This window comes from Chiloscyllium punctatum, chromosome 10 (genome assembly GCF_047496795.1).
Source record: "Chiloscyllium punctatum isolate Juve2018m chromosome 10, sChiPun1.3, whole genome shotgun sequence".
NCBI classification, from domain to species: domain Eukaryota; kingdom Metazoa; phylum Chordata; class Chondrichthyes; order Orectolobiformes; family Hemiscylliidae; genus Chiloscyllium; species Chiloscyllium punctatum.
The window spans coordinates 34,071,318-34,094,045 of NC_092748.1; the positions used below are offsets into that span (position 1 = coordinate 34,071,318).

At 40.3% G+C, this 22,728-nt stretch overlaps 2 protein-coding genes across 5 annotated transcripts in view; one reads left to right on the forward strand and one right to left on the reverse strand.

Annotated features, from left to right (window-relative positions):
* Positions 1–7,154, forward strand: part of LOC140482021 (ETS translocation variant 5-like) — a 28,285-nt gene extending 21,131 nt beyond the window's left edge. Inside the window, 6 exon segments of the mRNA XM_072578855.1 lie at positions 955–995; positions 997–1,044; positions 1,046–1,084; positions 1,086–1,127; positions 4,787–4,888; positions 5,318–7,154. Of these exon segments, the coding sequence (XP_072434956.1) occupies positions 955–995; positions 997–1,044; positions 1,046–1,084; positions 1,086–1,127; positions 4,787–4,888; positions 5,318–5,539 (494 nt within the window). The 3' untranslated portion in view covers positions 5,540–7,154.
* LOC140482022 (nmrA-like family domain-containing protein 1) overlaps positions 1–22,728 on the reverse strand; it is a 118,830-nt gene that overhangs the window by 9,698 nt on the left and 86,404 nt on the right. Inside the window, exons 5-6 of one of the 4 annotated variants that reach the window (XM_072578859.1) lie at positions 15,071–15,129; positions 3,369–3,414 (exon numbers count right to left, since the gene is read on the reverse strand). In XM_072578859.1, the coding sequence (XP_072434960.1) occupies positions 3,384–3,414; positions 15,071–15,129 (90 nt within the window). In that variant the 3' untranslated portion in view covers positions 3,369–3,383. Of the gene's footprint in view, positions 1–3,368; positions 3,415–13,208; positions 13,293–14,098; positions 14,118–15,070; positions 15,130–22,728 lie in introns of those variants that run through there. The other 3 variants (XM_072578858.1, XM_072578862.1, XM_072578860.1) reach the window with 3 other exon arrangements.

Here is a 22,728-nt window from a genome sequence, read left to right on the forward strand (position 1 = left end):
AATGGGGACACGGCAGGAGAATGGCGTTTGAGAAACATCAGCCGTTATCAAATAGCGGAGCAGATTCAATGGGCCAAACAGCTGAATTCTGCTCTAGTGACTTATTGGAAAGTGCACATGTAGTCTGTACAATAAGAACTGGATTGGAAGCACTTGTATGCACCTGCCCTGCCCCCAACAAACGACCACCATCATCGAGCATTTACAACATAATCCAAGTTTTTTTTTAAAAGTCACGTGGGATGTTGCAGAGAAGGCAGGTCATCAATGTGAATGTGATTCCCCCAGCAAGAACCATGGCGCTTGCAGGAGGAAAATACCTGGAATGGGGTCAAGTCTAAACTTATTCCAAATAGAAGTCTGTTTTTAAGATACCTCTTAAATGTTATTAATGTGTTTATTACTAGTATGTTCTGCTGGCTAGATAACTGCTACATTAGTTGGTTTGCTGATTTATGTTCACGCTCACAATATTGATGCACAATTATGTAAATGAGATGTTCCACATCAAAATAGGATAGAATCAGGACCTTGTGTTCTAATCCTTTTATGTTGGCTAAGGAATGAGGCTGGTGTGTGACTGAGTGTATTTTTGAAAGGTATAAAATTGAAGTATTCACTTTTGCATATGGTGTGTGCCAACTGGAGAGATTGAGCCAATAGTTCCCAATGCAATCCTTTATTGCCTTCCCCCTTCAATGGAATTTTTGTTGGTTTCTGAAGGAACTGGTCATGTGGAAAAAAGAGTCTCTTTGCATACATTCTTCATACCAACATAAAATATACAAAGCAATCTCCCCTCCTCCGTTTGAGTGAAGGCGCATTTAGCAAAAAGTTTAGTTTGGATGTAAGTGTAGGGCTTAATTCTGAGGAAGAACAGTGTTTGTTGGGGAAAGCAAGGGGAAAAAGCAACTAGCTTCTAATTTTTAACTTCCAAATTTTTTTTTTAAACAGATAAAGTCAAACAGGAATCCCCTGTGTACCGGGGAAAACCTGCCATACCAGCGTCGGGGCTCTCTACAGCTATGGCAGTTCCTAGTGACCCCTCCTGGATGATCCATCTAATTCCCATTTTATCGCATGGGACAGGTCGAGGCATGGAGTTCAAGTTGATTGAACCTGAAGAGGTATGTGTTACATTGGGCTACTTGTCTGTATTTGGTTGGATTACTTCCTGTGCTTCTCTGAATCTGGACTGTTGTGTATCTTTTTGTTTTTGCCCCTTCAGTTGTCGAAGCCCTAAAAAGCTGATGGTAGTGGCAGTAGGCTCTGGCTTGGTTCCCCAGAGCTTCACTGGGGCAAAGTGAAAATGTGCAGGAAAGAGATCACCCCAAACCATGGTTAACTTTTCATATTGAAGCCATGTTATGACAAGGATAAAAGAGCCAGCCAGATCTAATTTTAAGGAAACTGAAATTAGAATGGCTTCCTCAACTTTGCACTTTGATTCTGCTGAGCTGAATTGAGCAATTTTGAGAAGATGAACTGAATATTTTCTGTTACTAATAACTGCAGTGGCTTTATCACAGCATATCTTAACACTGCATGTTACAAGAAAAAGTAACTGTTTTAAGGAACACAATCTTTTTTTTAAATGAATAACAGTGTAATCTTTATAACCTTGTATCAGATTCAGCTTATCACTGGGGTTCAGGAAGAGATAAAACTGCAATTGGTCCACATTTATTTCAGATTTACCTAGAAATAGTACAGAAGAGCTAAGACTGCGATTCCAGTGGTGGTCTGAAACACACAGCATATTTCTGGAGTTCAAACAAGTTCAAAAGTATTGACTGAAGCTCCATTTCCATGGAAACTGGGCCATTTTTCTTGTTTATGCATATTAGGATTTCCGTTGTGCCCCAGGGTTTTAATAGAGCCATTCATCTGTACTGTCAGGGTGTGGTCACAAGTCTTCATTCATAAAGAGCTGTAACTGTGTGCAGCCTTGTCTCCAGTAACTTCTTATATCTTTTGCTTGCCTGGAGCTACTGTCTGTTGTTTAAGTTATGTGTGTGGGATGAGATGAAGGCATCAACTGTCTTAATTTGCTCGTGTCCTGCAGCAATGCAGTCCAAAAAGGCTATATTTCCCACAAATTACTTTAAGAAATTCCAGTGTGATCTCGATCTGTTCAGAAAATATTTACTCTTGAGAGTATCGTATAGCCCATGGATATAGATAGGTGGCTCCCTAGAGTTTACTGAAAGGAAGCCATGGGATGGACCAGTTACAGGCTCCCACTGGGGTTAGGGAAGATCTTTATGGAAACCGCATAAAACTTCTCAGACTTGTGCAGGCAGCTATATACCGGGGTGGAATTATGCTTGTATGGAATTACTGGAAACTATTCCTGCCAGACAACAGATCCAAATCTGAGTAAAGCTTAGAGATTAACAGGATCCCCCCGTTTAGCATAGAAGTCTTCAAATCCCATTCCCTCTTATATCATCCAAACAGATTTTGTATGAAAATTTCCAAATGCAACAATTAACTATCATGTGCGCCAAGTTCCTGCATTTACATGAGTAAGATGTGCAAAGTTGCCTAAGCTGTTTGTTTCTTTAGGTACCAGATGTAGGAGATATTCAGGAAAAGAAAGTTTAAATCTGGCTGCATATATATTCATTCATTGCTACTTGCAAATTTTGGTGTTATTTAGAAATTAGTTACTGCTGTTAGTAGCAGAAAGAACTTTTGGTAACTCAACAGTCAATAGAATAAACACACAGAAGAGGACTACAGACAGCGATTCACCTGCACCTCTCCCAATGACATCTACTGCATCCATTGCACCCAGTATGGTCTCCACTACATCGGGGGAGACAGGACGCCTTCTTGCAGATTTGTTTCAGAACATCTCTGGGGCACCCGCACCCACCGCCCCCATAGCTAAACACTTCAACTATCACCATCACCCCCCCGTCCCCCCAGCTCTGTCAAGAACATGCAGGTCCTGGGCCGCCTCCATTGCCAAACCCTATCCACCCAAAACCTGGTGGAGGAACGCCTCATCTTCCACCTTGGGTCCCTGCAACCACACAAGATAAATATGGATTTCAACAGCTTCCTCATTTCTGTCTCTCTGGTCTCTCTCCCCCTCTTTCCCCCCTCCCCCCTCCAACGTTATCCTAGTCCAAAGCCTCCATCTTAGCACTGCCCCGTCTGACCTATCACCTTCTCCCTCACCTTCATCCACCTATCACTTTCCCAGCTGCCTCTCCTCAACCCCATCTCCCTCCCATTTATCTCTCAGCCCCAACTCATTCCTGATGAAGGCCTTATGCCCAAAACATTGATTCTCTTGTTCCTCAGATGCTGCTTTACCGGCCGTACTTTTTCAGCACCACATTTTCAACTCTGATCTCCAACATCTGCAGTCCTCACTTTCTCTTACAGATACCAAGTCTAGATCTAGGGAGGAAAGGGAGAGAATACACATCATTACTGGTGTTCTCCAGATTCAGGACACCTTAGGTTATAGTGTTATACCTCATATAACACTAATGCATGATATTAACTACAAAATTGGATAAATATTTACCTGGTCTGTTTGTCAAAATAGGTGGTGGTATTTTGCATAGTGCATTCTATATTTGTTTAACTCTTCTTAGATGGTGGATTTCCCTTTTTTTGAGAAAGAAGAGCAAAAAAGTCCATATAATCCAGTTATGCCAGTGTATTGGAGTTTATTGCAGCAGCAAGAACATTTGGGGAAAGTAAGCGGAGGCTGTAAAAATGGCCTTCATTTGGGTTGGAATAGCAGTGAATAGACAAACTACACTTCAAGAACTGGATTATGCTGCTATGGCAACACTGAAATTTGTATTAAGTGAATGTCTTGATGTGAGGGTTATGCATCTTTGAGAGGTGTACATTTTACCAGGTTGTGACTTAAAAAAAAAAATTGCAGCAGCTTTCCAGCCTGGTTGTGGTTTTGAAAATACATTTAAGATGGAAGATTTTGTTAGCAACTGGCCAATCAAATGAAGTTTGATTTGAATCAAAAGCTTCCTTCTCTGTTTTGTGTATCAGTGGTCAAGATAACAGTACAACTCATTTTTCAGAGTACAAGCAATTTTTTTAAGCCTTGCTTGTAACTGAAGTAGTTTGGATGTGAAAGATGCTGTATTGGCATTTGATTCATTTATTACGAATGCTTGGTACATAGACCTTGTTCTCGTGGTCACTTGGACATTTGCAAGCAAGTAATTTAAAGAATGCATTGTGTTGCAGTATATACTGGTCAGCAAGTTGAAGTTCAGGAAGACCAGTAGGCATACATTAGCCAGCTTGACTTTTGAGTATTTATAGCTCTAATTTTTATTTTGACTCAGCATTATTCTTCTATCTCTGTTCAGCCATGTTCTACCAACTTATATTTGCAGTTCCCAGTACTTCTGTTAAATTGCTGGAGTGGTTACCCTTGGGAGCAGCAGTACTGCCATTTTCAGGTTTCTTTTTAAAAGAGATGGACTGGTGATAAGGAATAAACACTTTCTAAAATCTCATTAACATCATGCTTGCCACATCAGCTCCATTAGTAAGCAGCTGAAGCACTATACTGTTACAGTGGTGACCTATGGGTCTGCTATTGATTTTTTTTTTTGAATTCCGACTCTTGCATTTACTGAAATACAGCTAATGGAATATAGATCAATAGTGCAACCACAGAGTCTGTGGTCACTCTATCTTTGTATCCATTTAAGAGCTCATTTGTGTGGTCTCCATATCTATGAATATATAAACACAGATTTCCTTTCCGTCTTTATCCTTTCCTCTGTAGGTTGCTCGGCGCTGGGGTATTCAGAAAAACCGCCCAGCAATGAATTATGACAAACTGAGCCGCTCACTTCGCTATTACTATGAAAAGGGCATCATGCAAAAGGTAGGGAAAAGATCCAGGCTTTAAAAGGAAAATAAATCTGTGGCCATTGCAGTGTCAGAGCCCCCTAACCTGCAATGGCCTTAAAACAGAATCATTTTGTGTGACAGCTTTTTTTTCTTGCTGTTCACTATGCACAGCTCTAGGTATTTTATTCCTGTTTCAACTTAACATATAAAAATGGAATTTTATTTGTGTTTCAAGTACACAATGTTCAAATATTGATTTTGTGCAGCTCTAAATTGTGTCCACTGTGTATCCTGTAACCATCTCTTGCTCCTTGGTTGATTGTTCTAACATCTGTATTGGGTCTTGACTCCTTTCATACATTGTGTATTCTATTTTGCCATGTCATTATATATTTAAAATTAGTTTTTCAGTCTGGAATATTGTTACTGAAGGACAATTATGTACTCTGTCTCTGCTGTTTAGGTTGCAGGGGAACGGTATGTGTACAAGTTTGTGTGTGATCCTGAGGCACTTTTCTCCATGGCCTTCCCAGACAATCAACGTCCCTTCCTGAAGACTGAAGTCGACTGTCATATTAACAAGGAGGATACTGTCCCCCTCACGCATTTTGATGACAATGCGGCCTACTTGTTGGAAATGGATCACTGCAACAACCTCCAGTATCCAGAGAGCTTTGCATATTGACTTGAATCAAGCAGCCCACGTGACTGAATGCATCATTGTCCAGCTGAAAAGAGCATCTTGTGTGGTACTGTTGCACCCAGCTGTTAGGAATCCAGCTCTTCAGAACGTTCAAGAGCCTAAACGTTGTACAGTAGCCTCACTACTGAAGAAGCTGCCATGTGCTTCACTGTCGATGCACTAACAAGCTTGACTTAATATGGCTAAGTCCTCCACGTTGATAGTTATGGGGTGGGGGTGGGGGGAAGCCAAAACTGTGTGTTACTATCGGAAATGTCTTCTGGTGTGGCATTTGCGATTGTTCAGCGTGGCGCTCAGAGCTTGGATAGACCATGTGACTAGCGTTTGTTATGACAATCTGCTTTCCGTTGAACAGTTCTTTCAGCTGCCTTTCTGACGTTAAAGGGCTTCAACTTGCACAATCCCACAGTCGTATCATGGGTCAGACTCAAAGAAAACAGTATGCGCTGTAGCATGTAGATCTGTGCCCTGGACTGGATACGAACTGGTGCTGTATTAAGTAGCTAAGAGGAGTCCTGTCTACCTGAGACTCCAATACAGTACAGCTTGTAGTTTATTTTGTGTCGTTTTTTTTCTTAAAAAAAAGCTTACGTTTTACCTGTTTAAACTCTGAAGTTATTTGACACCTGGTACACTATTTTTCCTCTGCCTCCTTTTCTAAACTACACTTGTATATGTAGCATTTTTAAAAATGTTTTAATTCAATTCTTCTCAAATGGATGAAGAGCTATATTCAGGTTTACCACTGCCATTTGATTTTTCTCCAACTTCTGCCCCTTCCCTGTTCTGATGCTTTATCTTTCTATAATAGAAAAAGCTGGAATCAATTCTATGTTCGGTCCAGCTCCAGGGAAGGCCATTTTATTCCGTACCGTTTGTGTACAAATTGTTTCCGTAATGAGGTTATGCTTGTAATATTTTCTTCTGAGGTGGGAGTATGTGGGGTTGGGTAAAGGGAAGCCATCAACAGGTACTTTTCAAAATAATTTCAGAAAAGTGTATTAAAATTTGAAGTTTATTTTGTATTTAAGGCAAAACCTTTTTGTTAATGGCACTGCACTCTGGAGTATAGAGTTCCAATATTTTGGTGATAATGTTACAGCTTTAATCGAGGGGGTTAGGGCTTTTACTGTGTAAACACAGTTAATCCTACTGCAGGTTTTGGATGTCTGCTTCAAGATTTGCACCGTAAACCCTTCACAATTTAAATGTTTGGGAATCTAAATATAGGTATGACTGTTTCTGCACACAGTATCTTGCAATGGCACATTGCAATTGTATAATTACAACATATCCATACTCTTTCAGTTCTTTATGTATAAAGTCCCCAGGGTTTATATTATTGGAAACAAAATTATTTTTACACCAAATCTCCAATTGCGTTTTATTTTAGGAGTTCATTTTTGTTTTCTCTCTCGCTTCTATTCTTAAATCAGATGCTGCAAAGACCAATTTAATGGATGCATTATTCGAGGAAACTTTGCAGCGTTTCTTGTTTTCAAATTGTGTTGTGCATTTAAGGGAAACCTGCCTTGTACACCAAATAAATGTTTCATCTCTGTTGTGTACAATAAAGATTTTGTTTCTTTGCCTCGCACTCATTTTTTTTTTTACTTTTGCCTTTTGTCAAATAAGAAGGTGACGGATTGGTGGTTTGCTTTGCCTTCCAGATTCGAAGAGGAAGAAACTAGTTCCAGGGCAGATTTGATTTTTTTTTAAAAATTCAGTTGTTTCTACTAGTGAACTCTAAAACATGCTTGTGTTGAAATCTTCTAATTTCTTGAGTGCACACATGTGTTGCTATAGATTTGGAAGGAAGCTTGTTCAGAAATGAGTGTTCTGAGAGGAAAAATGCAGGTCTGTTAGGCTGCGTTTGGAGTAGATGTGCATAGAATGTAGTGAGGCTTGTGAACTGTATAGGATTTGATCCACATAGGATTCCCCACCCTTCAGGCTCTCTGCTTGTATTCCTGATTGAAGGGCTTTTGCCCGAAACGTCGATTTTATTGCTCCTCGGATGCTGCTTGAACTGCTGTGCTCTTCCAGCACCACTAATCCATATAGGATTACATACTGCCACAAAGATGAGGCAGATTGCCATCTAATTCCCAATGAAACTCTATTGGTATTTGGTTCCAAACATCATGCACAGCTGAAAATTGTCAGTCACCAGCTTGGGTAAGCCATTACAATGGGTACAGGGAGCATGTACTGAAAGTACACAGATAGGAACACCACAATGTCAATCGATGTGAAATGCTTTGATACCAGTGCTGCCATCTTCCAGTTCAGTGCTGCAGCTAACAGCTTCACAACTGAACATACTATAAGTAGTACTCTCCATCTTCCTCCTCCACCAGTGCTATTTGAGGGAGTATTGATAAGGTGATTTAGTTTTCCTCTAACCTTTCCTTTAGTATGTACAAATATTGGATGATCTATTATCTGAAGTTGCTGAAGTCGACAGTAAGTCTTCTGGCAAGTGGAGGAGGACTTGGTTGTGGCTGTTTTCACCCCAGTGGATGAAGTAAATAGGCAGAGGCATGGTACGAAGAGCAAAGTAATATTTTGTTTGCCAATTAAAACCAGGGATATTTCTGTGCAAATTTCAGCTCTTGCCAACCTATACATATGTCCTGCCTGTGGATTGGTAGAGCATGTCCATACAGGAAAGAGTGCTGGTTGTAGGTTTACTCGCTGAGCTGGGAACAGTGCCTTTTTTTAAAAAAGGTCAGTAGGTATAAACAGTGGACTTGAGCAGTTTGGTCAGGAAAATCAAATGCCATCTTTTTGCATGTGGTAGCCTCTTGAAGGACAAAAATATGTACCTTTTTATAGCTTCTAGTTGTTCCTGCAACTGAACATTGATCAAGTCTAAGACTTTCTTCAAGCTCTCTGATGACTAGATTAAATGATTTTGCCTGAATGCTCCTATTCACAAGTCATGTGTATCCTAGTTATATGTAATGCTTAGAATTTCCTTGTGGGTTCTCCAATGGAAGATTGGCAGGACTCCATGAAAAATGGTGTAAAAAGCTAAAAATGTCAGTTTGTATAATTTCTCCCAAGGTTTATAGCTAAATTGTGGTATAGGTTTGGCAGGAAAATCCTCCCCACCCCCTGCACAACAGCAAATGTGTCAAGTGATCTCAGTTGGGCAGCACGGTGGCACAGTGGTTAGCACTGCTGCCTCACAGCGCCAGAGACCCAGGTTCAATTCCCGCCTCAGGCTGTGTGGAGTTTGCACATTCTCCCCGTGTCTGCGTGGGTTTCCTCCGGGTGCTCCGGTTTCCTCCCACAGTCCAAAGATGTGCAGGTCAGGTGAATTGGCCATGCTAAATTGCCCGTAGTATTAGGTAAGGGGTAAATGTAGGGATATGGGTGGGTTGCGCTTTGGTGGGGCGGTGTGGACTTGTTGGGCCGAAGTGTGGAAACAGGCCCTAAGTAATCTAATCTAAAAAACTCCCTTTGACTTCATGTCCTTGGTTGATGGAAGGGAATCATTAGACCACATATGTTATCCATTATCTCATTTGGAATTGTTGTGTGGAAGCTGGTAAATCTTCTAGGTTTTCCAGTAATATCATTCACAAGGTAAACAGACTACTCTTCCTTTACTCTCACTAGGTTTACAAACACGTAGCTACATGGCTCAGCCTATGGAGCTATCCCCTGTCAAGATAGTACCTTTTTTGAGAGGAAGAGAAAAATAACATTGTTTCAAACATTCCTGATTTTTTTTTTATTGATCTGTGATGAAGAGGGACAACACCTCTCTCTCTACCCCAATTTGCCCTAACTTCCTCCCACATCTGATTTCCTGCTCCAGCACTGAAAATCTAGATGATGCACGTTCCCAACGTGTGATGGAGCAGGCATCACTGAGGATGTCTTGCCCCATCCTGACTGAATATTGCAGCCTGTTTGGAGAAGGGCTTGTTCAGTAGGAGTGGGTGGTAATCCTATCTTGTGGCAATCAGGGTTATCGCTAGCCTTGGTGTTTATGCCAGTGGCTCATTTCAAGGAACAGTTGACATTTCCCAATCCTTGACCTATAAATGCATCTGGGCTGTTATTGGTGTAAGTTTCTCTAGGCCGTTCCCCTGCGTCTATGAGCATCGAACAGTTTGAGCAGTAGGGTTCTCCATGCTTGCTGACCCACAGGTACCAGGTTCCCTTGACTATGCCCACATTGGAGATAAGGCCCTCTCAAAGCAAACAACAGCCCAGCACTGTTTAATCTTTGTCATCTGCACAAATATTGTTGGAGTTGCCATGATTCATATAGGAAAGTGATCCAACAGGTGCCTGCCTTTTGCCAAGATTCTTGGCTGCTGAGAGGCGAGGAGTAACCCTCCCAACATTGCTAATGAAACCCTCAGAATGAAGATTCAATCCTGCTCAGTCTTTCCACCAGGTCCATAGACAGACTGTAGGCCTCTGTGGTCAGGTTTCAATACTAGATCAGCTCCTGTGGAACCTTTTGTAGTATGGCCCAGAAAAGGTGTGTTGCAGTGTGGGGCATAGTGAGTCTATCCCAACTGGAGCCAAGAAAGGAGGGATGGCCTGGATCCAGAAGAAAGGTGTAGGATAAACCAGATATTTCTAAGGATGAACAGGAGGATCGGGATGCTGGCCAGGAGGTCAGTTCAAGAGATCATGACGAAGTTCAGAGCTCAAGAAGCAAGAGAGAAGCTAATTGTAACCGACCTCCAGGATTAATGCAATTTCTCAAGCAGCTCCTGCTTAGAATACCCTTCAATGTGGAAGCAGGCCATTCAGCCCATCGGGTCCAAGCTAATACAATGAAGAACATTCTACCCAGACCTAAATATGAACAATGGACCTTGTTGATTTTTGTGGTCCAATTATACTGCAAACTTGGATTCTTTGTGTAGCCAAATAAATGTTTCATTATCCTTGTGATTGTAGGTTTGATATTTCCAGATGATTCCTCTAAAGTATCTAAACATCCTGCACGACTGTTAGGGGAGAAAGTAACAGCCAATGTACTAACATCAGATGGTGCTCAGGTTAGGTAGCTTAAGGTATCTTGTCAGAATGACATGCCTTATAAATATGCCTCCCATTATCATTGGGAATAAAATGAGTCAGAGTAAAAGTTCAAAACGTTAACTGTTTTTCTCCCCATAGAGGAGCCCAGTCAGACTGCTGAATTTCTGCAGCACTTTGTTTTGTATCATATTTGTGTTTCATGCAGTGAAGTCCCTCATGATAGCCACCAGCTTGACATCTCCTTCTGACCCTTTCATCAGTAACCTTTCAATGTTTTAGAATGCAATTAGACTGTTAAGTTACTCTGAAATGCTTGAACATCATCCAGGACACTGTTAAACCTGTGTAAAAGCAGTGCTTTGTACAGTTTCTCTCAGCAGCCCTGTGGACTATGAAAGAGAGTGGACATCTGAGCTGCCCATTTTACATCTCCCAGTCTTGAATGGCAGTGCATTCCCTTGAAAAATGTATAGGTAGAATGAACTATCACTGATTCTGTATTCTCACGCACAAGATGGGTCTAAATCTGAAATGAAATGTGCAGGTCAAGTCCTATCACATTCTCTGCATGTTGTATTTAGCTTCAATGTTGTCTGTATTAAAGAGCAATGCCTTGGCTGCAATCCTTAATGTCACAATTCAAGGATCCCTGATATCAGCGACTCTGCAGTCAAGGCGTTGGTTGCTTGTGAGAGATGAGTAAAGCATGTTGTTACTGCACCTTTCATCTGTGGAGGTCTGGAGATGTTTCTCATAGGTTTTATTGCAGCAGATATTTTAAATAATGCAAGCAAGTGTATATTCACAAAGGTGAAAGACTATTGACACTGGTGTTACACCCATAGCACCGCTGTGCCCTTAATATTTTTCCTCCTTCACCTGCAGTCCTGATTTCCTGACAGTTTCTGCCACATGATTCATTGAAAATGAGATGAAAAGTGGAAGGTTGGGAGAAAATTCAACCCAGCCCACGTTGAACCTCACGTCAGAACTCAATCATCACCGCACTTTCACTGCAAACGGGAAATTTTATTCCATTATTCATCAACATCCACTTGACGTTTGTTTCGATGACCTGGAAGTGGTATTGATTAAGTTTTGACCCTGGGCACAAATTAAAGCCACTAACCAGAGCATTAAGATTTGCCTTTCAATATTTACTACTAATTGATACACATTTATATACAGTCTGATTGATTTTGAAGAGCTAATGCCACTATAAAATGATGGCACTTTGTTGTAACTATCTGCTTGTTGCAAAGATTATTTAACTGCCCAATGGAAAGAGAAAATTAAGGGTACTTAATCTGCTGTTAACCAGATGCCATTCATTGCCTTGTTTAGAATCTCAATGACTCAAGTTGATAAACATGTTATCCAGGCCAGAACTCAAATATGTATCTTAATGAGGTGGTTTCCTCCATCCCTGATTTTGTTTTCATTTACAGTCACATCTACCTAAAGTTATAGATTGGGCAATGTTAAATATTTAATATATTATATACAGAACAACCTCAGTTAGCCAAACATCAATTATCCAAATTTCAGATTATCCGAACAAGATTTCAAGGTCCCGTAAAACCGTTATCTGTTATCCAAAGAAAATACTCCCTGCCCATCTCATTTGGATAATCAAGGTTGTTCTGTAATATAAAGACAAACGCTTCCAGAAGCTATTGAATATGTTTAAAACTTCAAGGATTTAAAAAAGGAATTTAGCACTGTCAAGTGGTGTTTAAACAAAGCAAATCATTTTGAATTGTTTTAGCTTTGAAGTAAAATCACATGAGCTTGCTTCTTTCACTCACTGCCAGGCTGTCTAATTGGCACTTAGAGGAACATTGCTTATAATAACAAATGTCAAAAAGCATCTCAAGACTGACTACAGGAGTTGGAAGATCAGGCACTATGTCAATTTCATTAAAATTGTCACTTTCCGTACTAATTTAATTATCTCATTGAAAATGAGAAATGATATCATTGAAAAATTCAAAATTATCATGGGGCTTGACAGAGTGAGAGCTATAAGGCTGCAATCCTTGACTCTGGAATACAAAACAAGGAGGGCATAATTTAAGGATAAGCGACCAATAATTTGGGAATCAGTAGATGAGGAAATCTTTCTTCAGAACTTGACACATTTTGTTGTAGCTTTCCATTTAAAACAGTCAAGCTATTTTGCAAGAATACAAATGCAAGGGATATTTATACCAGATGGAAGTGTTGCAAAGCCTCAAGGCCAACATGGACATATGTTTCAGTAAACATTACAAAGGGACTAGAATAGACACCCTTAACAAGCATGATCATATTAACAAAATGCATGCCATTGTTAATGACTGGTCCAAAATTGTTGTTCATTCAACCCGCCACTCAGCACATGAATGGATAGCCTTATGTGAAGTAACAATCTCTTACTGGTTTTATACAACATGAACTAGCCAAGTGTCTGGATTGCTATTGCCATTTATGAGCAAGCACTCTATTAACACTGCAAAAGGTTCCTTGTCATTTGTAAACACTGCACCGGACCTCCATATCAATAACAATAACATTGCTGGCCTATTCACCCTTGAAAAGGCCACAGATATCAGCGCTGCAGTATTAACAGCATGGTGATCTTCTACATTTCGACCAGACAGGCTTGTATTTTTAAGATGATGACATGGCTTCATGACATGTGACGTTCTGGTATAAAGCTACGTCATCTTCAGTCACTCTAGAAAATGGAGTCAGTGCAGCGTTTTCAGTCAGTCAACTGTTTGTACTGTTAAATACATGATCACAAAATACAAAGCAACTTATCAAGATTTTGGATAGTTATCTTAAATCTATGTGCTAATTTTCTTGGCAATGGGGAGTCTGCCTTCTCAGCTGTCATGTTTAGGAGTCAGATCCACACAGTTTTCCCCTCTCACACTTTCTCACCAGCCAACCATATGTGCACAATCTTTGTTAGAAAGAAGGGAGAAAATGAAATAAAGAAGATGATCATTCAGCATGCAGACAGTTATTCTAATGTGTACCAGACAAAGCATAAGAGTTTGAAACGTTCATACAAACACATGGGTTTGTGAAAAAAAAGTATGTCTTTGTACCAAGCTTTGTACATGTGATATTGTAATGAGCAATGGTCAAGTTTGATGGAAATAGGCAACATATTTGAACTGCAAATCATCAACCACCCATCACATAGGATGACAACATGGATACTTGCGATATCATGCTAAACAACAATTTAATGTCTAAAACAAAGAACGCTACACATTTGCAATAGCACACTGCTGAGTGAAGCAAGTGATAACTGTATAAGGACTAGATCTGGGTCTGTCATATGTCCACCAAAATCATTATCTAAATGTATATATCTCTCTGCAATCTTGTGCATGCTTATTAGAAAAAGTGTTCCCATTCTTTGAAGGGAAAAGGGGGATATTGTAATACAACATTGATTCCAGATATAAAAGAATCTGATATAAAAGAATCCTCTTCATCTTCAGTCAGTCTGTGTCATGGAGCCAGTATAAAGTGTTCAGTCAGTCAGCTACATGGACATAAAATACCGTAACATCAGTAATCACAGAACCCAGGCCATGTATTTAAGTCTGTGATATTGTAGCAAGGTAAATCTTAATGCTGTTAATAGAATTCAAGATGTCTGTCTCAGTGAGAACCCAAGTCTTGGTGACGATCTGTTATTGTGGGCTAGCATATATTAAAAAAACCACACCATTGCTTCAACTTGCATATCATCTATCTCCAGTCTCATATAGCACAATTTGCATATTTAAATGAATTTTGACAATGATCCTAAAGAACATAATAGCTGACAATAATGCAAAATTATGTATTAAAGTGGGTAGCCCATAAATTCTTGAAGATTTAATGATGTGCTTTTGTCATTATGTTTGGAGGTCAAAATCTCCTTTATGTTTTATTCCCTCGCTGCACTAATGAAAGTGTCATTTAACAAACAAGTTACAAGTGACGCATTGGCAAATACAAAGTCCATAAATGGATGTTCCAGCAGGGCAGTTATAAATGGATATCACTCCCACTTAGCAACCCTCAGTTCCAATTTGCTCCAGATGCAACTTGCTCTGGGTTGAACTAAATTCAAAACAAGCATGTACTTTTAACCTTGTTTTATTTGTTCCAAAGTCCAGGACTGACCCAGATGTGATTATAAAAGGATTAAAGCTGTAACCTCTTAAGAGCAAATGACATTAACAGACTGTAACTGTACACTGAAGCATTTAGAACAGCCTACATTTCAAAGAACACGGGTGACCTACTGTCAGCTTTATCTTGTTTAGCATCTTATTATTCAAGCACTCTATGGATGATTTATCTACCACCTTCAGCAATTCTAAAACAACTTGTAAAGTCCTAAGATCATTATTGTATTATAGTTAAGATAAGGTTACACACACTTTCAGACACCTGACTTTACTAACATCAGCCAGAGATTTAAGGCAACACTCCAACATAACGTACCTGTGTTGTACCTGGACTCTTCCAACTGCCGCATCCACAGGCAACAATTCATCTGGCCCCTGGAGACCAACCAAAAAGTTATTTATTATGTTGCAAGGCTAACACAGATTTACATTGTGTCAGAACCCCTCTAAATTGTTTGTCTGCATTATGTTAGACCATAAGACATAGGAGCAGAAGTGGGCCATTCGGCCCATTGAGTGTGTTCTACCATTCAATGAGATCATGGCTGATCTGATAATCCTCAACTCCACTTTCCTGCCTTTCCTCCATAACCTTGGAATCTCTTCATAAATAAAATTTTGCCCATCTCAGCCTTGAACATATTTAATGATGCAGCCTTTCCAGCCTACTGTAGTAAAGAATTTGAAAGATTTGTTTGAGTTGAGTTATGTATTATTTTTAGATCGATTTTCTTTCAGAATTAACATAATTTATTGTTACAGTTACAGATAGGGAATCATAGACTTTCAAAGAGCTGAATCACCATCATCACTTGAAATTATTCAATGAGATCACAATGTCCTTAAATGATGGCTGCACTGTTGTCATCATAGAGCATCTAGATAAATTGTGCAATTCAAACTGGTCTGAAAGTATATACAAAATCCAAAGGTGAATGGTGTGTAAAAAAAAACAACTATCTATGTCCCACATTCTCATGCTACACAGCTAAACCATCACTGGCTTCCTCAAAGAGGAGATCCATGGTGACTCATCATTAACACCTCAAAGAGGTAAATAAAGCTGTATTTCCATTACATTCCATATCGTTGTTATAGAAATAACAAGTTAAAAGTTTCAAAAAGTGTGAGCTTGGAGTTGTATCTGGGGACTCAAAAGGACTGCCATTACATAAGGACAAGATAAACAGCCTATCAAGTAATGAACCGGCTTTCAGAAGCAGAATGATAGAAACATAGGAAATAAGAGCAGGAGTAGGCCAGTCAGTCCTTTGAGCCTGCTCAACATGATCATAGCTGATCATTCACCTCATTACTTTGTTTCCATTTTATCCCCACGCCCTTTGAGCTCTTTAATTCCCTGAATTATATTTAATTTTTTCTTGAAAATATTCCATGTTTTGGCTTCAACTGCTAGAGGGTTCTACAGTCTCATCACTCTCTGGCTGAAGACATGATTCTCATTCTCAAGTATTTAGTTTTATCATAACCTTCTTGTTTGATCAGGTTATAATTTCTTTATAGTTTTGTGCAGCAAAGTATCATTATCCATCATTAATTGCAAGATGCAAAATGTGGAGGGAATAAGTCTATATTGATTACAGACATTATCACAAATTATGTTCCCTATTCAAAGATTATATCCTTCTTCTAACCACAGTCTGATGTTAAAATATTGTATTTATAGTACCTGCCAACAACTTGACTCTGAGCCTCTCTCTTTTTCACCACGAAGGTTACTTATTATATTGCTTAGCTGTTACTGAAATCCTCATGTATGCTTTTGTTGTTTTCAAATGCAATATTCCAATGGACAGCATGGTGGCTCAGTGGTTAGCACTGCTGCCTCACAGCACCAGGGATCTGGGTTCAATTCCAGTCTTGGGTAGATTATGTGTGGAGTTTGCACATTCTCCCCTATCCTCTGGGTACTCTGGTTTCCTCCCACACTCTAAAGGTGTGTAGGTTAGGTGGATTAGCAATGCTAAATATCTGTAGTGTCCAGGCATAGATTAGCCATGGTAAATGTGGAGTTAATGGAACAGGATGTGGAACTGGGGCTGGGTGGGATGTTCTTTGGAGGGTCAGTATGGACTGAATGGCCTCCTTCCACACTGTAGAGACTCTATGAATGCTCTCCAGCCCAGCCTCCCATCTTCCACCTTTCCTAATCTTCAGCTCATCCAGAATTCTGCCTCTTGTACATACTACACCCCTGTGTTTGCTGATCCACTATGGGAAGCCTTGGGTGAGGAGCTGCAGTTCAGAAGAAGTGCCATCTTTTTCTGAGATGAACTGCAAGAAGGTAGGAGGATCAGATAGAGGTGTGATTAATGTCAACAGTCTAAGCCCAAGGACTTGGATGCAAAAAGTTCAATGCCTTCACGTAAGTGGTCACGATCATCCTTCAAATGGTATATTCCATTGACTGCATCACTACCTCACACATTGCTAAATGAACCGTCATTCTGGGGATCTGGTAGCTTAGTTGGTGGGACAGCTGGATTGTTATGTACAGTGAAGTCAACAAGATGGGTTCAATCTCTGCAACAGGGGAGGTTACTGCCGAAGTCCCACCTTCTTAACCTGTATACATGCCTGAGGCATTATGACCCTCCTGTTAAACGCAGCCCCACCATCAGCCATCTCTCTCTTTCTCTAATGACATAACGTACATAAGGTCCTCTGGGACTATGGCTATTTTACTCACCCATCATTCCGATGCAAACAATCTCAACCAATCATGCCCAGTACTCAAAGATTTGTGGTTTAGTTTAATCCTCACTCATGTTGCAGTGCTGCAAGTATGGCTCCAATGTCTCACAGCTTGAATGCACTGCCAGCTATTTACTCACAACGGCAACTTCACAAAAACACTTTGCATCACACTGACTTGTTTTACATAGGTGAACACTCAGTAAAACAATAGCTGCAGTTGATCTGCCTTGGCTCTCAACTTGAAAAAGGTGCTGCCCGCACTTGCTGATCTCCACTGGGAATCTTTTGTAATTAGCAACTGGAAAGGGGATATACACAGAGACAAGAGGCAGGGCTGAGTTTTTAAATGACTATTTTTTATTTGGCTTTACCTACAAGGTAGATGCTGCCCAGAAGATAGTGACAGAAGAGGAAATTCTGTGACTAGAAAGAGTTAAAATTGATAAGGAGGAGGTATTGGATAAGCTGTCAACACTTACAGTAAATGAAGCACCATAACGAATGAGATGTACCCAAAGATATTGGAAGATGTGAAAGTGGGAATTGCAGAGGTACTGGCAATTATCTTTCAGTCTTCCCTGGGTTCGAGGTGTGGTTCGAGAGGACTGGAGAATTGCTCTGGTCCAAAACAATTCTAACAATCAGTCAGTTTTAATCTCTGCAATGAGGAAACATCTGGAAACAATTGTTCAGGGTCGATTCAGAATTGGTCACACAGAAAAAGGTGGATTAATTAGCACCGATTTGTTGGGGAGAATTGCTTAAGTTTTTTGAAGAAGTAGCAGAGTTTTGATGGGTGCATGGCTGTTGATGTTCATATGGACTTCCAAAAGGTATTTGATACTGTGCCAAACAGCAGACCCATGAAAGAAGTTATAGGTCATGGATTAAAAGGGATAGTAACAACATGAATGTGAAATGGGCTGGAAGATAGCCAAAAGAAAGTAATGGTCAATAGCAATTTTCAAGCTGGAAGGAGGTTTACAGTGGAGTTCCTCAGGATTCAGTGTTGGAATCCTTGCATTTTCTGATATACGTATGTATAAATGACATAGATCTTGATATTCAGAAATCAATTTCAAAGCTTGCTAACCACACAAACCGTAGGAAAATTGTAGGGGATAGATGAGGTTTAACATGGATAAATGTGAGGTTAATACACTTTGAATAGAAAGGATATGGAAAGACAATATAAAATAAAGGATATTATCGTAAAGGGGGTCAGGATCTGGGTGAATTTGTGAATAATCAGTAAAGATGCCAGAACAGATACAGACACTTGTTAAAGTATAAACTATGCTAGGTTAATTTAAATAAGACACTGGTTAGACACCAGCTGCATCTTTGTGTACAGTTCTGGGTGCCAAAGTCTAGGAAGGATGTGAATGCATTGGAGAGAGTTCAGAAGAAGATATTGATAATGGTTCCAGCGCTAAGACACTTCAGTTCTAGGGTAAGATTGGAGAAGTTGGGATTGTTTTCTTTGGGGAGCAGAAGCCTTATAAGAGATTTGATACAAATTTTAAATTCATCAGAGGTCTCAACCGAGTGCATAGGGAGAAACTTCCTGGTCGAAAATGAATTGGGAACCAGAAGGCACGGGTTTGACGTGTTTTGCAAAAAGAAGCAAATGAAAAGTGAGAAAAAACTTTTTCACATACAGTGTGGTTAGGGTCTGGAGTGCAGTGACTGGAGGTGTGGCAGAAGCAGGTTCATTCAAGGTATTTAAGTGGGCATTGGACGATTACTTTAATAGCAACAATGTGCGGGGCTATGTGGAAAAGGCAGGATAATAACATTGAGCTGAAATGCTCTGAAAGCTAGTATGGACACAATGGGCCAAATAGCCTCCTTCTGCACCATAACATTTTTATGATTCTGGTTCTATTCTCTTTTACTTTCCATTGCAGAGGCCAGAACCTGAATTATTCCCATAAACTGTTCCCAGTTATCTGAAGGAGAAAGTGAGGACTGCAGATGCTGGAGATCAGAGCTGAAAATGTGTTGCTGGAAGAGCGCAGCAGGTCAGGCAGCATCCAAGGAGCAGGAGAATCGACGTTTCGGGCATCAGCCCTTCTTCAGGGCCCGAAACATCGATTCTCCTGTTCCTTGGATGCTGCCTGACCTACTGCGCTCTTCCAGCAACACATTTTCACCAGTTATCTGAAGGACAAGTAACTAATGATAAATGTTAAGAAACTTTTTTAACTTTACCCATCATGTTGTTGTGACTGATACAGTACAATCCCACTTCATTTTAATTGACCATTATTATAAATGTTATGTAAACATCTTGTGCATTTACTTTATACTATGGCTATAAAAGTTTTAAAGTTTGCCAATCACTCAACATGAATAAATTGCTCGACATACTCATCACTAAAGAAAACGTGGGACAGTAGAAAGTGGAGCAGGAGGTTTCTTGGTGTAATCAGTATAATGGTTCCAGAGCAATGGTTTTGCTCCCATCTGGTTTAATTTAATCAAGGACATGCTGTTTAACAACTTTGTAGGTTTGAAGTAAATCCAGCCCACATACCAGCATGGCTCAATTAATCTGACCCAACGTGAACTGAGGGCTTGTTTCTGGTCATTCATGGATGGCCTTCAAGTGATTTGGAACTAATCCAAGTTCTTAAAAAAAAAGCACCTAATGCGCAACCAAGTTTCATTTGTGTTGAATTTAAAGCTTGGCTGTTACCAGGTTTGATAAATTTAGTTTAGGTTAGTTTAATTTGAACCGGATCTCTGAACCCCAAATGATTTACTTCTGACAGCAAGTAACTGAGTCTCATAGTCAACCAATAGAACATAAGTTTTACAAGACAGCGTTATTATATTTGCATGTGAAAGAAAATTCTTTTCAGGAAAAAAAAAGTTTTACAATATGTTTAGAACACATGAAACAGCAGCAGGTGTAGACCTTTCAGCCCCTTGAGTCTGTTCCACCTTGCAACAAGATCAGGATTGATCTTCCAACCATTTTCCTGAACTATCATCATATCCTATGATGTTTTTAACATGTGGGAATCTATCCATCTCTGTCTTGAAAACACACACCCACACACAACTGAATGTCATCATATCTTGAGCATGTCATTTACAGGTATACCGAGACATAGTGAAATAACCCTGCAGAGGTGGGTATCCCATCACCAACACTCCCTTTATTTTCACGTGGAAAGTCCTTGACACTAATCCAGGTGCCTCAGAGCCAGCTCTGACAATCATGTTTACATTTGTCAGCCAGGACTCCTTGATTAGACCATATTAACAGTCTCATCAGGGAGCTCATATTTTAAGAGGGCCTCCTGGCTGACCTCATTACAATCACTAGAGGCAGGTCTTGCAGAATCGAGGAATTGCTTCCTGGTCAACACGCAAGGTGGTCTTGACTACTTTGATAGTCCATAGATCTTCCATAAAAGCATCCATGTACTTAATTAGGACTTCATTCAGGCGGCCCATTTTCTAATTGTAAAATGTTGAGCAAATCTAGGTGACTCTTTCTCTACCATAACGTCGTAGAGATAAACAACAAGAGAACAGACCCTTTGGTCCAACTCGTCCACACTGACCATAAATCTAGTCCAATTTGCCAACATTTGGCCCATATTTCTCTAAACCCTTCCTATTCATTTACCCATCTAGATGCCTTTTAAATGTTGTAATTGTACCAGCCTCCTCTGGCAGCTCATTCCATACACATACACACCCGCTGTGTGAAAAAGTTGACCCTTAGGTCCCTTTTAAATCATTCCCTTCTCACCTTAAATCTATGCTTTCTAGTTTTGGACTCCCCCAAACCCCAGGGAAAAAAAAAGTTAACTATTTATCCTATCTATGCCCCTCATGATTTTATAAACCTCTATAAGGTGACTCCTCAGCCTCCAACACTCTAGGGAAAATAGTTTCAGCCCACTCAGCCTCTCCATATATCTCAAACCCTGGCAACATCCATGTAAATCTTTTCTGAACTCCTTTACTCAATGCACTGACCAATAAAGTGAAGCATATTAAAAGTCTTCTACACTATCCTACCTACCTGCAACTGTACTTTCAACCAATTTTACCTAATCAAGCTTGAACCTGAGCCTTTTACTACAATCAGTGTAAAGAGACCTTGGAGTGCAGGTTCATAGCTCCTTGAAAGTGGAGTCACAGGTAGATAGAATAGTGAAGGAGGCATTTGGTATGCTTTTCTTTATTGGTCAGAGTATTGAGTATAGGAGTTGAGAGGTCATGTTGCGGCTGTACAGGACATTGGTTAGGCCACAATTGGAATATTGCGTGTAATTCTAGTCTCTTTCCTATCGGAAAGAGGTTGTGAAATTGAAAGGGTTCAGAAAAGATTTACAAGGATGTTGCCAGGGTTGGAGGATTTGAGCTATAGGGAGAGGCTGAATAGGCTGGGGCTGTTTTCCCTGGAGCATTGGAGGCTGAGGGATGACCTTATAGAAGTTTACAAAATTATGAGGGGCATGGATAGGATAAATAGACAAAGTCTTTTCCCTGGGATCGGGGAGTCCAGAACTAGAGGGCATTGGTTTAGAGTGAGAGGGGAAAGATATAAAATAGACCTAAGGGGCAACTTTTTCACACAGAAGGTGGTACGTGTATGGAAAGAGCTGCCAGAGGATGTGGTGGAGGCTGGTACAATTGCAACATTTAAAAGGCATTTGGATGGGTATATGAATAGGAAGGGTTTGGAGGGATATGGACCGGGTGCTGGCAGGTGGGACTAGATTGGGTTGGGATATCTGGTCGGCATGGACAGGTTGGACCGAAGGGTCTGTTTCCATGCTGTACATCTCTATGACTCTATAACTAAACCAGCTGCTTCTCATAAGAGATTGGAACCAAAGTTATATCCTTAATCTGTAAAGATTCCCCTGCTGTAGGTGACCAGTCTAGCAGAGGTCTTGTGCAAAAATAAGGGTTGTAGACCAGAGCAAACTTTGTTAAAGACCGGTGCTGCAGTCACTCAAACGGCCACGCCAGTATTGACCTCCATTAAAACAGGGTGACCATTTACCAGTCATTTATTTTGATTGACATCTGGTTTGGAACCGTTGAAATATTTAGCAACATCAAAATCAGAGCCAGTGGACTTTCCAGGGTGTGCACTCTCCTGGATACTGGCCTATGAGTTCTCTTATTCAATTTAGGTCTAGTTAGACTCTGCTGCTGTCTCAAGTCCACATACCAGCAGCAACTGCATTGGCTTGCCAGCCTAGATCCTGAAGAAAGTTTTAA